Here is a 24,889-nt window from a genome sequence, read left to right as displayed (position 1 = left end):
TCTGACCCAGACCCGTTTTCGTCCGCGCTGCTCCAAAAGCAATGCTGCCGAGGCAAACTGTGCAACGAGTGCCCAGTCAACTACATCGGCATGTTCTAAATATGCCGTGACACATTCAAGAGCCTTGTTTGATAGGCTTTCATTGGAGTCCTCGCTTTCTGTCACACCGCACTGGAGGAGGAGGAGGAGGGAGGAGGAGTGTCGTTGGGAGGAAACCAGAGAGGTCTGCCTGCCTGATTAGGCGGCATGTTTCTCGGGAAGGGAAAGGTGGTGGAGAGGAGGAGAGGAAAGGGTGAAGTGGAAGACCAAGCGGAATCCGCTCGGGGGGAGGATAGCTGCGTCCATGGGCCGACTTCAGGGGAACTGTGCCAGCATACGCCTATTACACATCTGAGGGAAACCCAGGAAAAACCCCAGACGGCACAGCCGGCCCGCGGATTCGAACCACGGACCTCCCAGTCTCCAAGCGCACGCGTTACCGCTGCGCCACCGGAGCTGGTGTCACATCGCACTGAGACGCGGCTCCCAAGCATTCCGCCATTTTTGCTTGTCACAAACGGATGTGACGCAAGGCGCTCATTGGCCAACGCTTTCTGTGCCCCCGCATGTATGTGAACAGTCTAGCGGAATGGTCTGTACGTACGTGTACTCACGCAGCCGTACGTACGCATTGAAACGCAATAGTGTGAACCCTGCTGAACAGTTCGCGGTGTTGCGCGCGTGCGGGCCCTACGTCGATCCGAAACGACAGCCTGCCGCAAACGTCACAAACATGTCCAAAGTCGTTATTCATGAAAAGTATCTTGAAACTCCGCGTTGGCCCCTGCAAACTCCGACGGACGCTCCTTCGTCTCAGGTACACACGCCTGTGTTCGTTTATAGTCACTTGACCACGGGTTCGTGTTCGCGTACTTGTTCGTCCTCCCGCCTTCGTCTCTTGGCCTCGGCTTCGCGTTCCCTAACTTGTCGGATCTTCTCGGCGGCGTCGCATCGCAACCGCTGAGGTTTCCTCACTGTTGGGCCACGCTGTCCTCGTGCAGCCAAAGCGCGTTGGGCAGCTTGTTGGATCGATGTGCGACGCCTGCGACGCCTGGAGTGCCGAACCCTGAAGTGAACACCCTGTCTGTGGACGACGTACGCACTCTCCGTGACCGCAACATAGCGTGTGAATGACACACTGGCGGCGCTCGCACACCGCTCTATCTTTTTTATTTGCTCTCCGATTTGCTGCTGCGACAGCGAATGGCGCTTCGAATAAAATGTTACGGACCACGAGGCCGTGGCCTTGGCAAACGCCCCGTCCGTCATACAGCTATCGATGTGAAAGAGACAACACGAAAACGACAACTCAACAGGTTTTGTTTGTTAGTGATTTGCATGTGAGTGGGGGGGGGGGGATATATATTTATCTGCATGTGTCTTTGCCCACGCTTACGTTTTTTTCACTATGGACCAGCTGAATGTTTCTTCCTTAGGTGATCGCGAGATTACTGAAAACAACATCATTTTAGTACGAGTATTGTTGTAGACACCAAGCACCCCACACTCTAAAAACAGAGCTTCCCCGCATAGCACGCTGTGCGCCAACCGCTGTCAGGAATGATAGGGTTATCGCTTCCAATTCGAGAAGAGAAGGGGGCGTACGCCTTTTTGTGGCAATTTGGGTATATGGTAATTGCCACAAAAAGGCGTACGCCTCCCTCTCACCCCGAATCAGAAGCAATAACCCTATCGTTCGCGACAATGATTGGCGTACTACGTGTTGTGTGGTGAAGTTCTGTTTTTAGAGTGCCGTTACCTCGTCGATGAAAAATTATCTACCCGTTTTTCTCATTCTAAAGTGCATATTTTTGTAAGCGTGTTCTACCTTGTCTTATCTGCAGCTTCATCAAATCGGCTTTGGAGCAGTTGGAAAAGTGGAAATTCCATGGTCTCGACGTTGACTGGGAGTTTCCCAACAAATATAACAAGCACAAAGAGGACAAACCTCATTTCCAGACCTTTCTGCAGGTAAGAGATTTTCCTATGTTGACGAGAGATAAAAGAAAACACGGAATCGCAGAACCGCAGACCACGTCAATGCAGCTACCCAGACACAACGTCAACGTGGAACTCTTTTCTGCAACTCTTTTGTGAGATGCCGCAAGGTTCCGTCGAAGCAGCAGCGAGAAAACGTGGCGTCCCGAGCATTGTCACCTGTAATCCCGGTTGAAAATACGAGATAGGTCACTGATGAGCTGCCCAAACCAGTTGAAAATGTCCTTGCGTTGAAGCTAGTTACTTTCAGTTCCATACTGCATGAAAGCTGTAGTTGGCGTGCTTTCTGTGTTGTGGCTCGACGACTGCTGAGCTAGGTTTCCAATTTCAATTTGATTTCAGTTTCAATTTCTGTAGGTACAGAAATTTGGTTCGTGTACAAAAGGCAAAGCATGACACGGTACAGGAAAATCTACAAGATGTAAATCTACACACAATCATTATAAAAGGTTATTTACTTTTGAGTTACGAATGCACATTATATCACACGCACAAACTCGTTTCACCGTTCCCATTTCATTTCATTTATTCAACCCTTAAAGGCCCGAGGGCATTACATAAGGGGGGGGGGGGGTGCATAGGCAAAGCAAAACACAGTACTGCTAATTACAATGTTCATGCTCAAACATTGCACATGATTGCCTACATGCGTGTAGCAAGAGGCTTAGCTACTGCGTAGACCTTCACAATGCTTGGAAGATAATACAGCCGTTCCCAATGCGTTTCTACCCTCCTAAACCAAGCAGCACGTCAATATTGGTCCAATATTGAACCCATATGAGCTGCAAAGATTGCCAATATTGGTCCAATATGGGCTCCCCATATTGGCAAGCCCATTTGGCGCCAGCATTGCCAATATTTCTGTGATAATGTCGAGGGGGAGTCCGTGTAATAATAAAGCATTATCCGGTTTAATATCCACCACTGATATTACTTCTCTCTTCTTTTTGCTTCTTCATTTCTGCAGATCTCATCGATCCACGTTGGATACATTTACAAAAAAATAAAAAAAAACTGCATCACCCCAAAACCCGTGCTACGCCCGTCCAAGCAGTCCCACGGAACCGCCAATTAGAGCCCTGCGCGGAAGAGATTTTTGGTATCCGCGTCCGACCCGCATCCGCGCACACGTTGTCCGCAACCGATCCGCACCGCAGCATACACAACAGTTTACAACCGCAACCGATCCGCTCAGCAAAAGTCACCATCCGCATCCGATCCGCAAAATCCGCACCTTTCGAAGGACGCGTAAAGACCGCCGGAAGCATATGTTGGTATAATTTCGGATGCATCCATGCTATCACGAAAGGACTCACAAAGACAAGCAAAGGTAAACCTTTCAACAAACGCGATATGGAGAGACTTCTGGAACGCGTGGAACGCTACCTCGTCGGTGCTCGCATGGTTCGAGACGCCAGAATGCCTCCTCTCCCGTCTTGGCCGTGCACGGTCAAAGGTGAACCCGAGCATGCGCTCGCTGTCGGCGCGCAATACAAATAAATTGCTCGAGGAAAAATCACAGCGCGAGGTATAACCGCATCCGACCCGCTACCGATCCGACGCCTTCGTAACCTCGTCCGAGCCGCATCCGACCTCGCCCCATCCGCATCCGATCCGCACACCGCAGAAAGTTCTAAATTTACATCCGAATCCGCAAGTATCTTGCGGATATCCTGGGATATCCGCTTCCATCCGCGGACAGTGCAAGGCTCTACTGCTAATACGAAACGTCTCTCAGAAGCCCATAGACAAGGGTTCTTAGTTTTCGGGTTTTATGATTTTTCAAATTCGGGAGGGGAAAATCGGGTACTATTTACACACGAGAATTCGGGAAGAAATCGTGCACTATGATTTCTGTTTGACATGTTACTGGGGAGTTTTCGGGTGTTCATTGGGATCGCAATACACTATAAACCAAAATTTTCCAACTCGCTCTGAGAGTACCAAGGAGCGAAGCACTTTCGTGACAGTGACAGACATACGCCAGAGCAACTCACACTGCTTGTACACTCTAAGAAAAAAAGGAGTACTTTTACTCCGTTTAGGAAGTAATTGCATTGCCACAAAAAATAGTCCCTTTCGGGAGTAACTGCACGGGAGTGAATGAATGTCACGGAGTGAAGACCGCATTTCACGCGCTGTTGTAAGAGTCCCAGGTACATAATTGGTGCGCATGCATGGAAATACTTCGAAGCAAACCATCCACCGTGATATATCGAGTGATATAAAATCTTGCGCCATACTAGGGCACAATTTGCGAAGAAAGATGCGCTAACTGTTTCTTACTCCGTGTGGCTGGAAAATTTCTACGTTTTCTGAGTTATACAGCCTTATGTCGTTCAAATTAACCAAGGGCACATATTTACGTACACTGTTGCATTCAGGAGACCATTCGCGAAGTTTAGTGACAATTTGCAGTCCTGGGGAATAAATGTCGGGACTAAATGTTGGGTTAGGGGAGTAAAATGGGGAGTAATTGCAGACTAGGGGTGTAGAAGCTGTAATTACTCTCCATTTTACTCCTTTTTTTCTTAGAGTGTAGTAACTTGGAAGCACCCAGCTTTACAAAAGAGCCATTCGTCTCTATCAAACATTGCGTTTTTCAAACTTCACCAAAGGAATGCAATTATCGCCAAGCCATTCCAGAAGTGGGAACTGACCATACCTTTTCATTACGGAAAATTGAAAGGAATGGAATTATAGCAAATCTCAATTCCTCGGAATGGAATGGAATGGGTGATCCCATTCCCTAAATCCTGGTCGCTACCGTACACTTGTTGTAGGCACTTCAATGACTGAGTTTCGTTTCTGACACCTTCACACTATTCACCGAACAAGAAAGGGAAGTGTTCAGAAATTGGATGGTGTCGCTGAATCAGCGAATGGAAAGAGTGGCACCAACGAGCTCATGCCATACTGAAGATTCTGAATGAACGCAGCGATTTTGCCGTTATCGCTGCAACTGACGTTACATTCGTTGTATGTGGTTTCCAAAAAAGTTCCTGACACTTTTTTTTTCTTCCGACTGTGGTCATGATGGCGAACCTCCTTGCTTTACTAAATAACAAACTACCGACGATGTAAAAATTCTAACAGGCATCTCTACACGTCACTCAGCCTTATACGCATTTTCTTTGCAGGAACTGTATGACCAGTTGCACCCCAAAAATATGACGCTGACCATCGCTATACCAGGGTGGTCCTCCTATATAGAAAACGGCTTTGACGCAAGAATGGTGGCCAATATATCGAAGTAAGTATACAATAAAGCTGACGACAAAGGATGCACCTTAGTCACAGATTTTGATGAGAAATTTCTTCCCGGTATAACACTTGGGTTATGTCATTGAACACTAACCTGTGCAAACGCATGTCGCACTAATCATCAGTGATGGCCAGTAGTTAACTACATGTAGTTAAACTATAAACTAGCTGATTGTAGTTAAAAAGTAGTTATCAAGTACTTGCAGAAATGTAGTGTAACTACTAGTTAAACTACTATTTCGAGTAGTTAACTGCAGTAGTTAGGTTACTGAAAGCGCCAACTACTTCCGATTTTGCCGCAAGCTTTACGGCACGATTGTGCTTCCGACTTTTACCTTGAGCTAGTTGTTTGATGAGAACTGAGGCGCAGAGCAATTGTGTCGTGCATGTGTACTAAATCTTCACTTTTAATGCTTGTCTAGTAAAAGTCTCATTTGCTGTGAAATAATTCTGCAACTTAGTTTATCGCGTAGGCACACAAAGAATCTCTCCGCAAGCTTTGTATTTGACGATCGTAGCAGTGGCTTGAGCGAAAGTTCATCATTGCTAGTGATTCATATTTAGGTGTCCAAGAACACTACAAGGGATTGGTGTTGATGGACAGCGTTACGTAGTTATAGATGTAGATAAACTACGTTGCAGTAGTTAAAGAAGTAGTTTAACTACTCCCCTGAAAAGTAGTTGAACTACTAGTTAAACTACTGTAGAAGTAGTTAGTGGCCATCACTGCAGATTTCTGACGACAAATTTCTTCCCGGTATAACACTTGGCTAATGTCGTTGAACCCTAACCTGTGTAAACACATGTCGCACTAATCATACGCTAAACACTTATTCTCTATATAATATCATACCTGATACTGTAAATTCATATACATATTAGGGCGTTCGTATAACTAACAACCTCCCCTGGGACCTTCACATTAGTCGTGTATACTCGAAAGCTAACCAGATGCTACACTATACGTCAAAAAGGGGGAACACACACACAAAAAAAGAAACACTGTCAAGGAGCCCGCGAAGAGGGAATCACACACGTAACATGAAAAGCGGTTAGGAGCAACTAAGATTTATTTGAACAAGAACATTCGTGCAAGAGACTGCACTTCTTCAGGTTACAAAACTAAGTGCGACACAAGTATATATACAACCCAAGAGAACAGATACAATAAAACAGGTTTCCAGAACCAAGTAAACAGAAAACAACTAATACAATGCATCACGTGAGCAACGGTCACATAAGAATCAGGAAAGAGAAAGTGTACGGGTAAATGAGACATTCGGAGAATTGGGGTTCAAAAGATTTGGTGGTGAAAAAACGGGGGCACAGGTGGATGTCTAGCCGCGTACGTGGAGAACACAGCTTTTGTTGAACTGCGTGGGAAGGTCCGAGTGACCTTATGGGCTGAAGGGAAAATGGAGCTAAGAATGCTAAGAACAGAAGGTGAATGAAGTAGCTTAGATGGGTTGACCTCCCCACGCAGTTCAACAAAAGCTGTGTTCTCCACGTACGTGGCTAGACATCCACCTGTGCCCCCGTTTCGTCACCACCAAATCTTTTGAACCCCAATTCTCAGAATGTCTCATTTACCCGTACACTTTCTCTTTCCCGATTCTTATGTGACCGTTGCTCACGTGATGCATTGTATTACTGTCTGGCTGTTTTCTGTTTACTTGGTTCTGGAAACCTGTTTTATTGTATCTGTTCTCTTGGGTTGTATATATACTTGTGTCGCACTTAGTTTTGTAACCTGAAGAAGTGCAGTCTCTTGCACGAAAGTTCTTGTTCAAATAAACCTTAGTTGCTCCTAACCGTTTTTCATGTTACGTGTCAGATGCTACACTCTAAGAAAAAAAGGTAGAATTTCCTACCCCAAGTTGCAGCAAAACAGTACTTCTACCATTTCGTGCCAATCAACACGCGACTTCTCTCCGGCGGGTATAAGCGACGGCATCCCTTTCCCTTTTTTCTCTCTCTCACGTTTGCTCTAAGAGAAAATGGTAGAATTTCCTACCAAAGCTGGTAGAACGACAGAGTCTACTCTGTAGTTTGTTTCTACTCTGCAGTTATACCCAAAAGGTAAAACTGGTTGGAGTAGAAACGTGGTTGCAATGCAGCTCTACCGAAATGGGTAGAAAATCATACTTTTTTTTTCAGAGTATAGGATTTAACAAACGTAACTAAAAGCACCTCTCGAACTAAAGCTTCACCTGTACAGCACACTGTAGTTCACTGTAAAATTGAATATGCGGCGTCGGGTACGGACCCTTATCTTCAGTCGGAAGTTTGAATCGGTACAGAACAGGGTTGCTCGCTTAATTTTTTCAGACACTTCACGTCATTCCAGCGTCAGCGATCTGAAATCTCTCGCGCCTCTCTACTAGCTCTTTATCTACGCGGTAAAATCTCTCGTCTGTTACAAATTCATAAAATCGATTATAATGACACTCGTCCCAGGTATAGACCACGTGACTGTTTGCAAACAAGATATGCCATCTGCGCATGCCCTGGGTTGATGTGGGCAAAACACACTGAACGCAGCCGTGCAAATGCTTTCGGCAAGTGCGACATCGGCTGTGTTGCACTCCTTCACCGCTCTCGACTGTCTCTTTCCATAATACCCGAAATGATTTCGAGCTCTCAAGGAATGAGACAAGTCTTCCTCCAAGACGAAGTTGTTTACGAACGGTATACCACATGACGATCGCCTTTGCGCTGCACAGCTAAGCCACAAAACATGCCGACGATCACAATCGCACTGTAGTTTATCGAATAGTTTCGCCGAGCCAGTTCACTGCTCATATACAGTGCGTGCGCACAAGTCACTGGAAGCACACAATTACTTCACCTTAGGCGAGCTGTTTGATCGGGGCGTTTCTGAAAACAGCGCTCATTTGCTACCGTGCACCCAATCATGTTAAGCATGGTTCACACTAGTGCGTTCTGCTGCGTGCGGATGTGGGCGGGCGCTGGTCACCGTGGCAACAGGTACGTGCGCGACGTCCCGCAGCAGAACGCAAGAAGTTCGCCCGAGCCCAACTTTTTTCCGGCGCATGCAGCAGCCCGCAAGCGGAGAACGAATCGCGAGGCCGCCTTCAGAGCGTGCGCAGTAGGTTTCTCTCTGTGGGACTGTTTTCAAAATGGCGGCCACCGGAGTGGAAATCCAGCTCGGCGCTCATTGGCTTACGGTTTGGTGACGCACGCATTCGGACGCAGGTATGTGAACAGCGGAACGGATTGCTTACAACGCACGCATGCGCTCGCGGGCGCCCGCACGCAGCAGAACGCCCTAGTGTGAACCATGCTCAAGACTATCGTGAGGAAATCTCACGAAGGCGATGTTTAGGGAATCTTTCCGTTTAACTGACCAAAACGATTCCAACACGCAAAAACGATCCACAATCAAACGACTGCTTCGTTCCGCGTTGCGCGGAAAAGCCACCACCCGAAGCAACCACCCTTTCCCCATCACCCTTTCCCCATCGAGTTGTGTGGTCGAAGGATACACGGCTTCGCGGCATGCCCACTTTACATGAAGACGATCACTCCAGTCACTCGAACTGATTGCTGTTTTTTGTTCGCACAAAGCAGGCGACCTGCTGCCTGCAGCGCCGCCACAAGCCGTGACGTCACGCGCGGAAATAGGTCTGTTCTCTTTGCCCCACCCTCCCCTCCCCATATATCTACAGGGTTAGTCCAGCAAACGTTACACATTTCGATCGCGTCGTAAAAATAGAAGACGAGGCTTATCCAACGCCAAACTTTGCAGACTGGTTGCCATATGTCTGAAGTTTTGTTGGTATTTTTTGTGAGCATTATGGACCTGTAGAAGAAAAATTAAAAATCAAGGAAAATTTCACTCTATGCATTATCTATGGTCTATCTCACTCAAAAGCCGCCATTTTCTGCTGTGTGCGCTTGATTTTCATCTCACCACACACAGGCGGCACCAGCATACATAACGAGACTGGAACAAGAGGATCGGTGCATAACGTCAGAATCAGCATGTCACATCGTTGTAGGCAGCGCCACCTGTGTGAAGTGATGTGAACGTGAAGCCGACACAAGAAATAATGGCGGTGTTTGCGTGGGATATAGGCCATTGAAAATGCATGGGGCGAGATTTTGCTTTATTTTTAATTTTCTTTCAACATGATCGTAGCACTTACAAAAAAAATCGAATGAAACTTGAGATAAATGTCTATCAGTCTTGCAAAGTTTGGGATGGGGCCAAACCTAGTCTTCTATTTTTACAGTGCGATCGAAACGTGTAACGTTTGCTAGAATAACCCTGTGGGTACTTTGACCACCCTGAGAAAGTCCTGATTCGTTTTATCCGAACTAATCACTTCCAGAAGCCATATCGTTCCCCAAAAGAGCTAGCTACTGGAATCACTTACGCCGGACCATCGCACTGGTCCGGGTCTCAACGACGTTTCGTCGTTTACTGCGGGACGCGTTTGATGTGTAACTTTTTATTTGCTTCATTGTTATTCCCACTCGCCTCTGTAATTCCATGTGACTCGAGAGTAAATAAAGTAAGAAACGAAGAAAGAAAGCTATATCAGTAATACGGGGAGCGTACCTGGGTAAATTATTTCTAAAATATAATTAAATTACATCACTCATTACTCCATCTAGAATTTAATTAAATTACGTTACTCATTACTGCAACTGAAATGTAATGAAATTACATAACAATTACTACGAGAAAGTAAAGACATTACAAGGTCATTACTGCGAGTTTCATCGTAACGATATTGAGGACGTAGAAATTCGTTGTCAGACAACACTGCGTTGTAAAAACGAGACATATTTTATTCTGTGCCGATTGAGTGCGTCACCGTTCATAGATGGCGTTGGAATTCTTTTAACTCGTCAGTCGGCAGCTCTCTTTCTGCAAAGTGCCAACACAAAACACAGAGTCGATTCTTTTGTAAAAAATAACGAGTAATGCCATTAAAATTACTGCCAAAATGTAACTAAATTGCATTACATATTACATGATATAAAAAGTAATGCATTACATTACAAATTACCAGAAAGAGTAATTTATTACTGTAATTTCATCACAGTAACGACATTACTACCCAGGTATGACGGCGAAACAGCGCAACTGATTGCGAACGATAGTTGTGCATTCAGTCTCAACAGTTCATTCAGATTCCACGCAGTTTGGAAGCTTCGAACCAGCTTCATGGCCGAGCGGATTAAGGCGTCCCGCTGATTGGTGGTAGCCAAGGTCATGCTGAAGAGTAAGAGGTGGTGGGTTCGAATCCTACCACCGTTGTCTATGGTGCTCCCTGAGTTTTGCAAATACGTACTTTCCAGATGCACATCGGCACGGTTCCCCACGAAGTCGGTCCAGGATGCACACTTACATCCCTGACCCGCACTGCTTCCTGCCGTCCGCTCTCCAGCTGTAAACTGTCTGTACGCCGCTCATAGACACAGTTGCTTCGCGGCGCTAACACACACTAGAAACGTACGCACCGCATACGTTTAAACCCTTCTCCACGCATCGGGGGGAATACGTTTATTGAGAAAAAGAAAGGAAAAGGTCAGCCAGACGAAGGTCGGCTCGCTATTCCAAACAAAAAAAGGAAAAGGAGGGAAGAAGGAAAGAAAAGGGGCGAAAAGAAAAGGAAAGGAAGGAAAGAAAAGGGGAAGAAAAAAGGAGACAATGGGAAGAAAAGGAAAAGAATAAAAGAAAAGGGGAAGAAAAGAAAGGAAAATAAGAAAAAAAAGAAAAGGGGACGAAAGACGGAGAAAAGGAAGGAAAATGAGAACGGGGGAGTAAAGAAAAGGGAAGAAAAGGAAAAGAAGAAAAAAAAAGGGGAAGAAAGAAGTAGACAAGGGGAAGGAAAGGAAAAGAAAAGAAAAGGGGAAGAAAGAAGGAGAAAAGAGGAAGGAAAGGGTAGGAAAACAAGAAAAGAAAAGGGAAGGAGAAGGAGAACGAGGGGAGTAAAGAAAAGGGGTGAAAAGGAAAAGAATAAAATAAAAGGGGAAGAAAGACGGAGAAAAGGAAGGAAAATGAGAACAGGGGGAGTAAAGAAAAGGGAAGAAAAGGAAAGGAAAATAAGAAAAGAAAAGGGGAAGAAAGAAGGAGAAAAGAGGAAGGAAAGGATAGGAAAACAAGAAAAGAAAAGGGAAGGAGAAGGAGAACGGGGGGAGTAAAGAAAAGGGAAGGAAAGGAGAAGGAGAAAAGAAAAGGGAAGAAAGAAGGAGAAAAGGGGAAGAAAAGGAAAGGAAAATAAGAAAAGAAAATGGGAAGAAAGAAGGAGAAAAGAGGAAGGAAAGGAAAACAAGAAAAGAAAAGGGAAGGAGAAGGAGAACAGGGGGAGTAGAGAAAAGGGAAGAAAAGGAAACGGAAGAGAAAGGAGAACAGGGGGAGTAAAGAAAATGGGAAGAAAAGGAAACGAAGAAAAGAAAAGCGAAACGCTTTGGAATTCGTAATGGCACACACCGCGAATGAGTCGAAAGATTTCGTAGATAGATAGCGATGTTCTGAGGCTGCCACACAGAAGGAAGGTCATCGACAAGCAACGGACATGACACTGACTTGCGCAGTGACGTTGACAGTGTTAGCATGATTGCTTTAGCGTTATCCTTTGCACCGTCATACCATCGTCGCGCCATCATACAATTCTCAGCACTTTTGTATGCACGGTCCAAATCTTGCCACTGACAGTACTCGGACAAAAAAGCGTGGGCAGCAGTACTTGTACGTATCGCCGTTACAAGTAACGCCGTTACATTAATCGATACTTTTTTCGGTATCGGAAAAGTATTTCCGCTACAAATTGATGGTGACGCGATCTCTGTGTCGTTACCGATACCGATACTTTTTAGTGCCCCACCCCCTTTCTTCACCGACCATATTCCTCACTCTTATTCGTTGTCAGTGGTCCGCCTAGCCCTCGTCAAGAAGCTTGTGGACACGCCTGCGTGCTCCGTATCCGGAATTATGGAGTTATACCAAACACGTGTTCACCGTTCTTCTTTGAAACTGAAGGAAATAGACAAGCTGTGTTCAACGAAAGAATTGAGGTCAACGGACAGAGCTCAAGACTTTGACAGTGCGCCCTGGATTCCGCTGCTAAGCTGCCGTGTCACGCTGAGTCACGCTCACATATACTGTGGCATTGTTAACTTCGGATAGCATTCCTTGGTCATTGGACTTCATGGTATGTGTGGCCCTGACACTAACGTAATTATCACACTGAGTCACGCTCACATATACTGTGGCATTGTTAACTTCGGATATGATTCCTTGGTCATTGGACTTCATGGTATGTGTGGCCCTGACACTAACGTAATTGTCACACTGGCCTCTATCGGCTGCGGGAGAGACCACTGCTTGCAAGGATGGCTGAAGATAATTTCAAGAACCAGCTATTCATAGAAGTCAAGCATAACGTTTTCGAGCTACATATGAAATAAGCTGTCTTTCCACTGCAAAACTGTTCACGAAAGCGATATTTCTATGTTGCATCATCTCCGTATTTCAAACAAAAGTATCGCCCAAAGTATCGAGTTGCTTTTTTTTATTGACGTAGCGGTACTAAGTTACTTTAAAAAATAAGTATGGATATCGATATTTCGATACTCTTCACTCAAGTAACGCGTATCGGTATCGCGATACCATATTTCGGTAACGGGTACAACACTGGTGAGCAGCAGCGTGACCACGCACTCACTACCAGCATGCGGACGTTGCAGTTACTCGGCGGCAAAACAAAGGCTGATCAGTTGATAAGTAAAATTTCAAAAAATATGGGCAAATTGAATTCGGCACTCGACCAACTCTGCAACTTCAAAAAGAAAAGTACAAATAAAATCCAAAAACAGAGAGAACGGAAACGCGTCATAACACACGCACCCACTAAAACGTATAGTTTAACGTAACGGCCGTAAAACGGCGCACAATTATACACAAACACGTGCGCAACATCAACGCAAAAGCATTATAGCGGATTATACTTCGGTAGTCCAATGTGAATTCTGATCTGACACAAAAGCGTAAACATCGACATACTGCCATAGAAATGGGTCATTACGTATGTATAGTGTCCTTCGTTTTCGTGTTAAACCCGATTTTTTCCCCCGAACATGTTTTCAAAAATTTTGGCAAAACGCGATATCCACACCAAACCCTTGCTGTCCTTTAACTTGTCGTTCTAGGTGAACTGTCGGAAAAGTGAATCATAATATCAGCAAAGAGACCTACACTCTAAATCTTTTCACACCTTTAAAGGTGTAATAACGTGCATGGCGCACGCCTTTTTAGGTGTAATTTTGGTAACATCGTAATGGAGCACGGTTTCGCACAAATTTTCTTTGCTCCAGTGTTGGCTGTCCTCCAAAAATTCAGTCTTGCAACATCTCAACATTGTTCAACAGTATTGTTGACACTTGCGCGTGCTCGATTATCGATAGCGATGCATATATGCATTAGCTCGTACCGACGATATCCAAGACATAATGAAAGCAAGATCTGCACTGACACTTGATCTTTAGTAATGGTTTCCGAATTTTATAAAATATCATCCTGAAGATGCAATGTTACGCAACCAGGTTGAATGTGCATAGCGCACACCTTTAAAGGTGTGAAAAAGTTTACAGTGTAGTTGTGGCGAGCCATTTGTCATCCCTTTATAATCCACTCCCGCATGAAAAAAAAAAGACTAGCTTTTGTGGAGCACAGACAAGTGTTTTAATGCCGCGGGCAATCACCTCCCACAGTTCCGAGCGGAAATATAAATATTATTGTTTCTCGTACCGGTGTCACAGCTGTGGCTTGTTTCATAAGCCTTTCGTTTCAACCGAAAATTCACCGATGACATATCAAAACAGAGATCATAGCGCCGGATTTCTCACCGAGGTAATTCTCGTAAATTGTACCCGATTCCCCCCCCCCCTCTCCCGAATTAAAAAAAAAAAAACTTAAGCAGCCGGAAACGAAGAAACCTACGTATGTACTGCAGTGAATCAAAGAGTGATATTAAACGGTAGGAACAACTGATTTATTTACACATGGTAAACAAGACTTTCGTGCACGAGACTGCACTTCTTCAGGTTACAAAAATGTAAACATGGTACAGGCACATATATACAGTTGAAGGGGGAGTTCTGGCATGAGAGGGTAACAGGTTGATGGAAAGGATGCAAACACAGATAAAAATCAAAAGAACATAAATACAAAAGCAGGGGTATCAGAAAGTTTCGCTTCTGATACCCCTGCTTTTGTATTTATGTTCTTTTGATTTTTATCTGTGTTTGCATCCTTTCCATCAACCTGTTACCCTCTCATGCCAGAACTCCCCCTTCAACCGTATATATGTGCCTGTACCATGTTTATATTTTTGTAACCTGAAGAAGTGCAGACTCGTGCACGAAAGTCTTGTTTACCATGTGTAAATAAATAAGTTGTTCCTACCGTTTAATATCACTCTTTGATTTACTCACCACCGGCAACTTGACATCGCCTATTTTTTCTGCCTTCGTAAAAAATGCTAGTTGAGAGTTAGCAGTCGTCCTGTCTTCCTTCTTTGTCCGCGTCTTTGTGCTGCTTTATCACGATGAAAAACAGAGAGAACGGAAACGCGTCATAACACACGCGCCCAACTAAAACGCATATTTTAACGTAACGGCCGCAAAACGGCGCACAATTATTATACAAACACGTGCGCAACATCAACGCAAAAGCATTATAGCGGATTATACTTAGGTAGTCCAATGTGAATTCTGATCTGACACAAAAGCGTAAACATCGACATACTGCCATATAAAATAGGTCATTACGTATGTATAGTGAACCCTGGTTATTATGACCATGGTCGTTCCCGAAAATTTTGGTCATAATGCGGAATTGTCATATTAACGGGAGGGATTTGCAGAGGCTTCACTGCATTGTTCCCCGGGAGTATGGTCGTATAGCGTGTATGTCAGATTATCGGGGGTCATATTAACGAGGGTTCACTGTATAGTGTTCTTCGTTTTCGTCTTTAACCAGATTTTTTCCCCCGAACATGTTTTCAAGAATTTTGGCAAAACACGATATCCACACCAAACCCTCGATGTCCTTTAACGTGTCGTTCTAGGTGAACTGTCGGAAAAGTGAATTATAATATCAGCAAAGAGAAATACACTCTAAATCTTTTCACACCTTTAAAGGTGTAATAACGTGCATGGCGCACGCCTTTTTAGGTGTAATTTTGGTAACATCATAATGGAGCACGGTTTCGCACAAATTTTCTTTGTTCGAGTGTTGGCTCTCCTCCAAAAATTCAGTCTTGCAACATCTCAACATTGTTCAACAGTATTGTAGACACTTGCGCGTGCTCGATTATCGATAGCGATGCATATATGCATTAGCTCGTACCGCCGATATCCAAGACGTAATGAAAGCAAGATTTGCACTGACACTTGATCTTTAGTAAGGCTTTCCGAATTTTGTAAAATATCATCCTGAAGATGCAATGTTACGCAACCAGGCAGGTTTAATGTGCATAGCGCACACCTTTAAAGGTGTGAAAAAGTTTACAGTGTAGTTGTGGCAAGCTATTTGTCATCCTTTTATAAGCCACTCCCGCATAAAAAAAAAGAAAAGAAAGACGAGCTTTTGTGGAGCTCAGACAAGTGTTTTAATACTGCGGGCAATCACCTCCCACAGTTCCGAGCGGAAATATAAATATTATTGTTTCTCGTACCGGTGTCACAGCTGTGGCTTGTTTCATAAGCCTTTCGTTTCACCCGAAAATTCCCCGATGACATATTAAACAGAGATCGTAGCGCCCGATTTGTCACCGAGGTAATTCTCGTAAATTGTACCCGATTCCCCCCCCCCCTCCCGAATAAAAAAAATAAAAAAACATAAACAGCCGGAAACGAAGAAACCTACGTATGTACTGCAGTGAATCAAAGAGTGATATTAAACGGTAGGAACAACTTATTTATTTACACATGGTAAACAAGACTTTCGTGCACGAGACTGCACTTCTTCAGGTTACAAAAATGTAAACATGGTACAGGCACATATATACAGTTGAAGGGGGAGTTCTGGCATGAGAGGGTAACAGGTTGATGGAAAGGATGCAAACAACCGATAAAAATCACAAGAACATAAATACAAAAGCAGGGATTCTGCGCTTCTGATACCCCTGCTTTTGTATTTATGTTCTTGTGATTTTTATCTGTTGTTTGCATCCTTTCCATCAACCTGTTACCCTCTCATGCCAGAACTCCCCCTTCAACTGTATATATGTGCCTGTACCATGTTTACATTTTTGTAACCTGAAGAAGTGCAGTCTCGTGCACGAAAGTCTTGTTTACCATGTGTAAATAAATAAGTTGTTCCTACCGTTTAATATCACTCTTTGATTTACTCACCACCGGCAACTTGACATCGCCTATTTTTTCTGCCTTCGTATCTTCATGTACTGCAGTGGTTATACGCGTTCAGGCCATGGTGGTGATATAGAGTTCACCACGCACTGCTTGTCTGCTCACGTATAAACAGACCCATGTTACTTACAGATTGATCAGCTTCGCAAACTTGATGAGCTACGACTATAACGTCTTCAATAACAGGAGTCGCCCGTTCACTGGTCCCAACAGCCCTCTTAACGAGACGAGCACGTTCAAGAATCCATACTCCAGGGAGGAGACCAGATATTTGGTACTGTGTTATATTCTTTCCATTTCGTAGCATAATGTCACCGTGTGTACAGGCTGATACCGAGGAGGAGGAGGAGTGTCGTTGGGAGGAACCGAGAGGTCTGCCTGCCTGATTAGGCGGCATGTTTCTCGGGAAGGGAAAGGTGGTGGAGAGGAGGAGAGGAAAGGGTGAAGTGGAAGACCTCTCCGCTCTCCGGAAGACCGCTCGGGGGGAGGATAGCTGCGTCCATGGGCCGACTTCAGGGGAACTGTGCCGGAATACGCCTATTACACAACTGAGGGAAACCCAGGAAAAACCCCAGACGGCACAGCCGGCCCGCGGATTCGAACCGCGGACCTCCCAGTCTCCAAGCGCACGCGTTACCGCTGCGCCACCGGAGCTGGTCGGGGGTCTGACACCCATCGCGTAAATCAGCGGAATATGATGACCTTCGTCTTTTCGGTGGAGTATGGCCGGTTATCCAGGCGGGTCAGCGACGACACAAGGGTAGGGTGTATCCCGTTTGAAACCGATAAAAATAACCTTTCACAAATAAACGCGTAAGCAGCCCCACTGTTAGAAATAAATCTCCCACAATATACGCTTAAAGGGACAGTCCGTGAAAACGGGAAGTTGATTTTTGCCAACTGCCACGGAGGCTTACATGCTCTGTGGAAAGTTTCAGCTCACGAAATGGCGTGGTTTTCGAGAGATCGAATAAAAACAGCTCCTCTGAAGACATCCGGTTTCGTTTTTCTCCCTCCCATACTCCTTGCCCCAAGGATCCTCTATGCACGTCAGCCGTCACATCAGCGTGACGTCCGCCAGGCACAAAGTGGAGCGGAGGACTGCGCCGTTGCTGGGAATGCAGAAAGGTGTTTTTTCTATGAGTGTACTGAACCGAAGGCTGCGTCGTGATACCTGTGTTTACATTGACGCTACTCTGCATTTTACGCTGCGTAACGTGTGACTGCTACTCAAAATCATCATAATGGGCAAATGCTAGCACGCAACAACCAACTATCACGCGAACAGGCATGCGCAGGTCACGTGCGGCATTGCTCTTACGCACGTCACGTGAGAGCTCGCTGCGGCCTTTACTCGGGACCAACTGCGGCATAGAAAAAAATCGATTATAAATCGCGCGATACGATTTCTTCTGAAATATTTTGCACAGTTGTTGTGAGGAGTAGTAGAAATCATAAGGCGGTGTTTCCCAGACCTATGTTTTCGACCGGACTGTCAATTAAAGAACCAACGCAAAAAATAATCGCTGTAATATCCCCGTGTAAGTAAAGACGGTTAAGTATATAACGTTAAAAATAAATCGTTTCAGAATCCCCCCCCCCCCCGTTTGCTCCACGGTTGCTACAATCCCGTAGTATGGCCGCGATTGAAATGGACATCCCGCTTAGAGAAATAATCCCGCTTAGGATTAAGTATTATTAGTAAGATTTATTAGCGTAACCCCCTTACGCCTGCACTGCCCAAAGTAAGACGAACTGCAAACAAGGAATTTAACTAACCTCACAGGGCCAAACTGGGTGTATCCCGTTTGAAACCATTAAAAATAATCTTTCAAAAATAAGCGCGTAAGTACCCACTGTTAAAAATATATCTCCCAGAATATACGCTTAAAAATAAACGCACAAAAATAATCGGCGAAATATCCCCGTTTAAATATGAACGCTAAGGAATCCACGGTTAAGAATATATCGTCAAAAATAAATCGTTTCAGAATCCCCCCAAATCCACCCTACAGTTGCTAGAGTCATGTGGTATGGCCCAAATCAAGGTGAACTGCAAGCCAGGGGCTTAACCTATCCTCACAGGACCAAACTAGCCTAAACTATCCCAAACTAACTGAAACCAAACTAAACTAACTTAACATAACATGATATAACCCGGCGTAAATTTCAATCAGTCCGCCTCCGTGCTGGATGGTGAGGAGATTTTGAAACAGTTTATTTTTGATGGTGGATTATTAAACGGTGATCTCTAAGCGGGGATAGTAAGCGGTTTATTTTACGAGATATATTTTTAACCGTGTATTTTTTAAGCGGATTATTCTTGAATGTTTTAATCTTAAACGTTTATTCTTAATGGTGGATATCGGTGACCCCCCGCCAAACTAGCCTACGCTATCCCAAACTAACCGCAACTTAAACAAAACGAACCTAACATAACCTGATCTAATCCCACGCAGAATGCTATCAATCCGCCTCAGTGCTGGATGATGAAAGGATTTTGAAACAGTTTTTTTTTTTCATGGTAGATCCTTAAGCGTTGATCTCTAGAGGGGATATTAACCTGTTTATTTTTGGGGATTTATTTTCAACAGTGTATTTTTTAGGCAGTTTATTCTTGAATGTTTTATTCTTAAGCGGTTCATTCTTAATGGGGGATTTCGGGTACCCCAAGGGTACAACGTTGTGCACTGTACCTCGGGCAGTCTTGGAGTATATGATTCACGTCCTCAGCTACGTCACACAGACCGCAGTTGGGGGACGGGACCACGCCGAGCTTAAACAAAAGTCGTCCACCGAAAATGTTATTGGGTGCTGGCCAGCAAATCAGCTCATACCTGCACTCTAAGAAAAAAAAAGGAGTAGAACGGGGAGTAATTGCAGCTTCTACTCCCCTAGTCTGCAAGTAATCCCCATTTCAGTCCCCTAACCCGACATTTAGTCCCGACATTTACTCCCCGGGACTGCAAATTGTGATCAAACTTCGCGAATGGCGCCCTTGGTCAATTTGAACGACATAAGGCTGTATAACTCAGACGACGTAGCAATTTTCCAGCCACACAAAGTAAGAAACAGTTAGAGCATCTTTCTTCGCAAATTGTGCCGTACATGTATGGCGCAAGATTTCATATCACTCCATATATCACGGTTGAGGGTTTGGTTCAAGGTATTTTTATGCATGCACACGAATTATGTACCTGGGACCGTTAGAATAGAGCGTCAAACGCAGTCTCCACTCTGTGACATTCATTTACTCCCGAAAAGGGACTATTTTTTTTGTCACAACGCATTTAGTCCCCAAAATGAGTAAAAGTACTCCTTTTTTCTTAGAGTGCGCCATGCGCGCCCTCGTGCAATTTCTCGTCTCGAAGGACCTCTTGACCACATTGTGACGCTCTTTGCTTTTAGTGCATTGAGATTTCGCACGTGGACTCTTCTGCACTATTGCTTTTGGTGCCAAGTTGGGTGGTGATTTTTTTTTATCCATTCCCTTTCCATTCCGTTTCAAATTGTATAGCGTGGTTTTTTGTGTGGTTTCCCTCTCTTTTCTCAATAACGCGTCCTGGAGTTCCCGAGTCCCGAGAAGCTCGAGCCTAACATTTCCATTTTTTTTTCCTTTTAAAAATCAATCAACCAATCTTCGTCTTTTGGACGTTGATGGCGTGGGAGATATATCGTTGGATCCAGGTCACTCCTTTTGGCGATTTTGTCGCCAAGAAGAATGGGAAAGAAAGTCGCCTGACCAACTATCTCGACACTACTGATCGAAGGGGATCCAATGAAGGACTACTTTCCAATCACTGGTAGACTTAGGAAAAACAATAGTTTTAACTTTAACACCTCCTTGTTTTTTGGTTATGACTCTGAACGCACCGCGTATTTTACAGATATGGTCTGCCCGAAACTGGTCGAAGGCTCTGAACCTGACAAAAGAGAAAATCGTCGTTGGGATTTCGTTCTTTGGAAGAAGATTCAGGCTTAGGAACGTGGGGAAACACAGATTTCATGCGCCCGCGGTGCCGCTTGAGACAGAAGACCAGGTGCGCAAGAAAGTCCGGGTGGACGCGAAAGTCAGCTACAACTGGGTAAGAATCTTTCCACTTCCACTCAGGCAATCATAGAGACACACTGCAAAGCGATGTCGCGTGATATTTATTTCGCCTAGTCCTGACTGGTGTTTGGGATTTGGGATATCTCAACTCCCCCAAATCCCGGGATCCCAGCTATTGTTCACGTCCCGAAATGCAAATGATTTCGTGAAAAAAAAATTTAAAGAAAAGCCCTGCGATTTCGAGACTTCAGATCAATAAGAAAAGTTACTGTTGTGGAAGTTCTGACGCAGAACGTTGGAGCAATTTGCGAGTTGCTTCGTTTTTGTCAGTAGTGGCAACGACCAGTGATTGCCAGTTTGTTTAGTAAATAGCAGTGATGGCCACTAACTACTTCTACAGTAGTTTAACTATAACTACTAACTACTTCGCGATGGAGTAGTTTAACTAGTAGTTGAACTACTTTTCAGGAGAGGTAGTTAAAACTACTTCTTTAACTACTGCAATGTATTTTAACTACATCTATAACTACTTATTAACGTTGTCCATCAACACCAATTCCATTCTATAGTGTTCTCGGACACCTAAATATGAACCACAAGCAGTGATAAAAGCGAATATATAGTACGCATGCACGGCACAATCGCACCTCCGTTCTCATCAAACAAGTAGCTCAAGGTAAAAGTCGGAAGCACAGTCGTGCCGTAAAGCTTGCGGCAAAATCGGAAGTAGTTGGCGCCTGCAGTAACCTAACTACTGTAGTTAACTACTCGAAATAGTAGTTTAACTAGTAGTTGTCACTACTTTTCTGCAAGTAGTTGATAACTACTTTTTAATTACAATCAGGTAGTTTAACTAGTAGTTTAACTACATGTAGTTAACTACTAGCCATCACTGGTAAATAGAAGAAGCATAGTTCTTACACGCTAATGGTGACCTGGAAGTGGCAAGCGTGACTAACATTCCTGGAAACCATGTCCGTATTAGCTGTTCACAGAAATCACGTACCTATATATGTGTATTTTGAATAAACGTTGTCTCCCTGTATCCATGTGTATCGCTGGAGTCCTCAAAATAGACTTTAGAACGTAGAGGGATTAAGTCTTGTCACGGTCTCGATGCTCTTAGTTTTTTTTTAATGAAAAAAGAAAGAAAGAAGGAAAACAACAAGAACAAAAAAAGGGCGAGAGGGGGGGGCGGTACGGACAACTGAAAGGGAAACGTAACTGAAACGAAAGGGCAACAAGGGTGGTAACCGAAACAGAAACAAATGAGGGCCAGGTAACGGAGGTGGTAACGGAAACGAACAAAATTCCATTAGCTTTCCCTGCAGTCGGAAATGATTGCAGATAACTTGGAACCCGTAGACATGAGCCGGTAGACAAAAAGTGCAGCTCGCTTTTCAGAAAATCAATCATCAGAATGATATGGGACCGTTTTGAGCTTGATTTTAAAGGGACTATGAAATTTCCCGAACCCCCATACTTTTTTTCGATGGAAACTGTTCTTCCCGCAGAGAAACTAATCTGCCACAATTTTTTCCGGACGAAATCGCTCCACTCTGCGAGGAGAGCGCGCTGGAAATGTCTCTTCCGCGTTCCTCCTCTCCCGCGCATATTTCCCTGTCGATGGTGTAACTGTACGGACCGCACTTCGCTTCCCCGTTACGTCACCGGTGTTGCACAATGGCAAGTAATGCCGCGAGCTCGCGCTGTGGCTGCCGCCACTGCCGAAATCTGCCGATCGCGCGAAAGCTGCTGTCATGGAGATTTCCACTCCCGATGAACGCATACGCGGGATCCTACGGCGCATGCTCCTGGAGGGATTCCTCGGCTCGGCAACACGTCACGATGACGTGTTGCTGAGCCGGCCGTGGTCGCGTCAAGTTGCCCGTTGTGTCTCCGCTCAGCAGCTCGCCACGGCGCGGCGCTAGCTGTCCTCCCTTCGCCGCTCCGTTTAAATTCGCTCCCGAGAAATCCGCTCGCGCGACGAAGGTAAAATTTCGGTTCTAGACTCAGAAAAATGTCTTCTTTCGAACGAAACGAAGAAAGAAATCGTTTCATAGTCCCTTTAAAGTTTTCTTTTTTATAGTATGCGGAGACGTTCCGTCACTGCTCGCAGACGACGGTGGTTCATCATCTCTATGGCTACGACCGCTGAAAGCTCGTTTGTGATTGGCTACCGCCGTTGAAAACACGATCCTGATTGGCTGACTATTAGTTGTTACGTCACGTCGACGAGTAAACAAGGCTTTCTCCACCTAGGTGGTGTTGGCAGTGTGTACTACCCTGGGCTGTTTTGCATCTTGCAGACGTGCCATTTCCTTATGAGGCCTGGAACTCAAAAGAGATGGGACAACGTCAGCCACACACCCTATGCATTCAACAGGCATACCTGGGTCTCCTACGACGACGAACACAGTGTTGCTGACAAGGTAAGCCTTCTATTTGGTGTTGTAGCTGTTGTTGATATTGCAGCAACAACACCATCTATATGGCTCGGAAGAGGAACTAGGGCACAGGGAGGTAGCACGTACTGGATAATTTATGGTTCCGAGAAATAGCAACACGTGACTCATGTTTCACGCGATCAATTTTCGCGTGAAGGACGCTAAAGGGAGACTCCGGGACAATCCGAAACTGTTACAATGGCTGTGTAAATGAGTTCGATACATTCTTGCGAAATGGGAAAGAAAGTGTGTTTGACAGTCGGGAACTCGTTGGTTGCAAAAAGGAAAGAAAAAAAAAGGAAAAAGCTCAAAACCAAACCGAAACTCCTAATGGCTCCCTCTCACACCTGGGTAAATTACTTCTAAAATGTAGTTAAATTACATTACTCATTACTCCAGTTAAAATTTAATTCAATTACATCACTCATTATTGCAATGGAAATGTAATGATACTACAATTACTACGAAAAAAGCAATGACATTACAAAGTGATTACTGCGAGCTTAATCGTAATAGTATTAATCACTTTGGAAATTTATTGTTAGACAACACAGTACACTCTCATTGTCGTCCGCTTTTTAACGTTACTCTGAAAATGGCGTGACCGGTAATTCAGAAGTGACATATCAATTTCCTTAGGGTGACACCCAGTTTATAAGTTATACGCAGGTGACTAACTTCAAAATCAAAGGGACGGCTCGGTCAGGGGCGCAGCGTTGCCGCCGTGCTATTGTGTCCCCTTAATATAGCAGCAATTTTGATGTCACCTCTACAACGAAAGCTCGCGTCGCACGTGATCCGCACCACCCTTTCCCCCTTCGTCTTCTTGTCAAGGCACGCGTTTGTCGTTATGCGAAGTCGTGTGGTGCCCGTCTCCATGAACAGCATTTGAAAAAAATGTCGGTAACCGTGTATTCACACGAGCGACATCCTCAAGGAATATTCTAGTGGAAGAAAAAGCGAAAACAGTGCTCACACTGCCGAAGTTCCGTTCCGTGTTATGTTGAGCATTCACACGGTGCGGAATATCGGAGGCACGGTGGCGTACTGCGCATTTAGCAGATAGCAGACGACACTTAAGCGCGGACCCCATAACAAGCGACAAGCGACGCGCTGCAGAATTTGTCGCTGTCGCGTCTGGTCATGGCGCGACTTCCTGGTCCATTTGAGCAGCGACATTTCGTCGCCGAGAAATGAGTTTTTTCGAGAAGCAATGCTTATTTTATTCTAGCTAAGTTGTAAATTACCATAAATATACCAAAAATAGTATTTCATTGATCAAAACGAGGAGAACTTGTAATAAAGGTGCTATGTAATATTCGCCGTAACGCAGTGGCGCTGCGGTTGAAGTTCCCAACGCCCCGCCCACTTCTTCGTCTGCTACTTTTGTTGGTTGCCCTCTCCACCATTTCCCTTGTCCACGCGTTCAGTTCTTGTTTCACGCCGCCAAATCTAGCTGGTTTTGTCAAACAACAGGCAACGAACTCAGCGACATGCTACAAATATCTACTGGGAGTAGATGCAGAAATATTCAGCCGCGACAAAGCTTTTTTGACGCTCGTGTGGCGGCAGTGACGTCGATTTTGTCGCTTCTCGCATGTATCTGCCGCGTGTCGCTTGTTATGGGATTCGGGCTTTAGCAGACGACACCGTCAGCGTGTTTTCCTGTCGTCTGCTACGGAAT

At 44.9% G+C, this 24,889-nt stretch overlaps 1 protein-coding gene across 3 annotated transcripts in view; it reads left to right on the top strand.

The window, feature by feature from the left end:
- The window catches only part of LOC135379101 (acidic mammalian chitinase-like), a 49,493-nt gene that overhangs the window by 14,161 nt on the left and 10,443 nt on the right, over window positions 1–24,889 (top strand). For all 3 annotated transcript variants that reach the window (XM_064612357.1, XM_064612356.1, XM_064612355.1), the window contains 5 exons: window positions 1,884–2,010; window positions 5,178–5,290; window positions 16,840–16,981; window positions 20,595–20,792; window positions 23,068–23,190. In XM_064612357.1, the coding sequence (XP_064468427.1) occupies window positions 1,884–2,010; window positions 5,178–5,290; window positions 16,840–16,981; window positions 20,595–20,792; window positions 23,068–23,190 (703 nt within the window). The remainder of the gene's footprint in view (window positions 1–1,883; window positions 2,011–5,177; window positions 5,291–16,839; window positions 16,982–20,594; window positions 20,793–23,067; window positions 23,191–24,889) is intronic.

The sequence above is a fragment of the Ornithodoros turicata genome, chromosome 1, assembly GCF_037126465.1.
Source record: "Ornithodoros turicata isolate Travis chromosome 1, ASM3712646v1, whole genome shotgun sequence".
Classification (NCBI taxonomy): domain Eukaryota; kingdom Metazoa; phylum Arthropoda; class Arachnida; order Ixodida; family Argasidae; genus Ornithodoros; species Ornithodoros turicata.
Note: the sequence above shows the minus strand (reverse complement) of the source record. Positions and strands in the feature narration are given on the sequence as shown.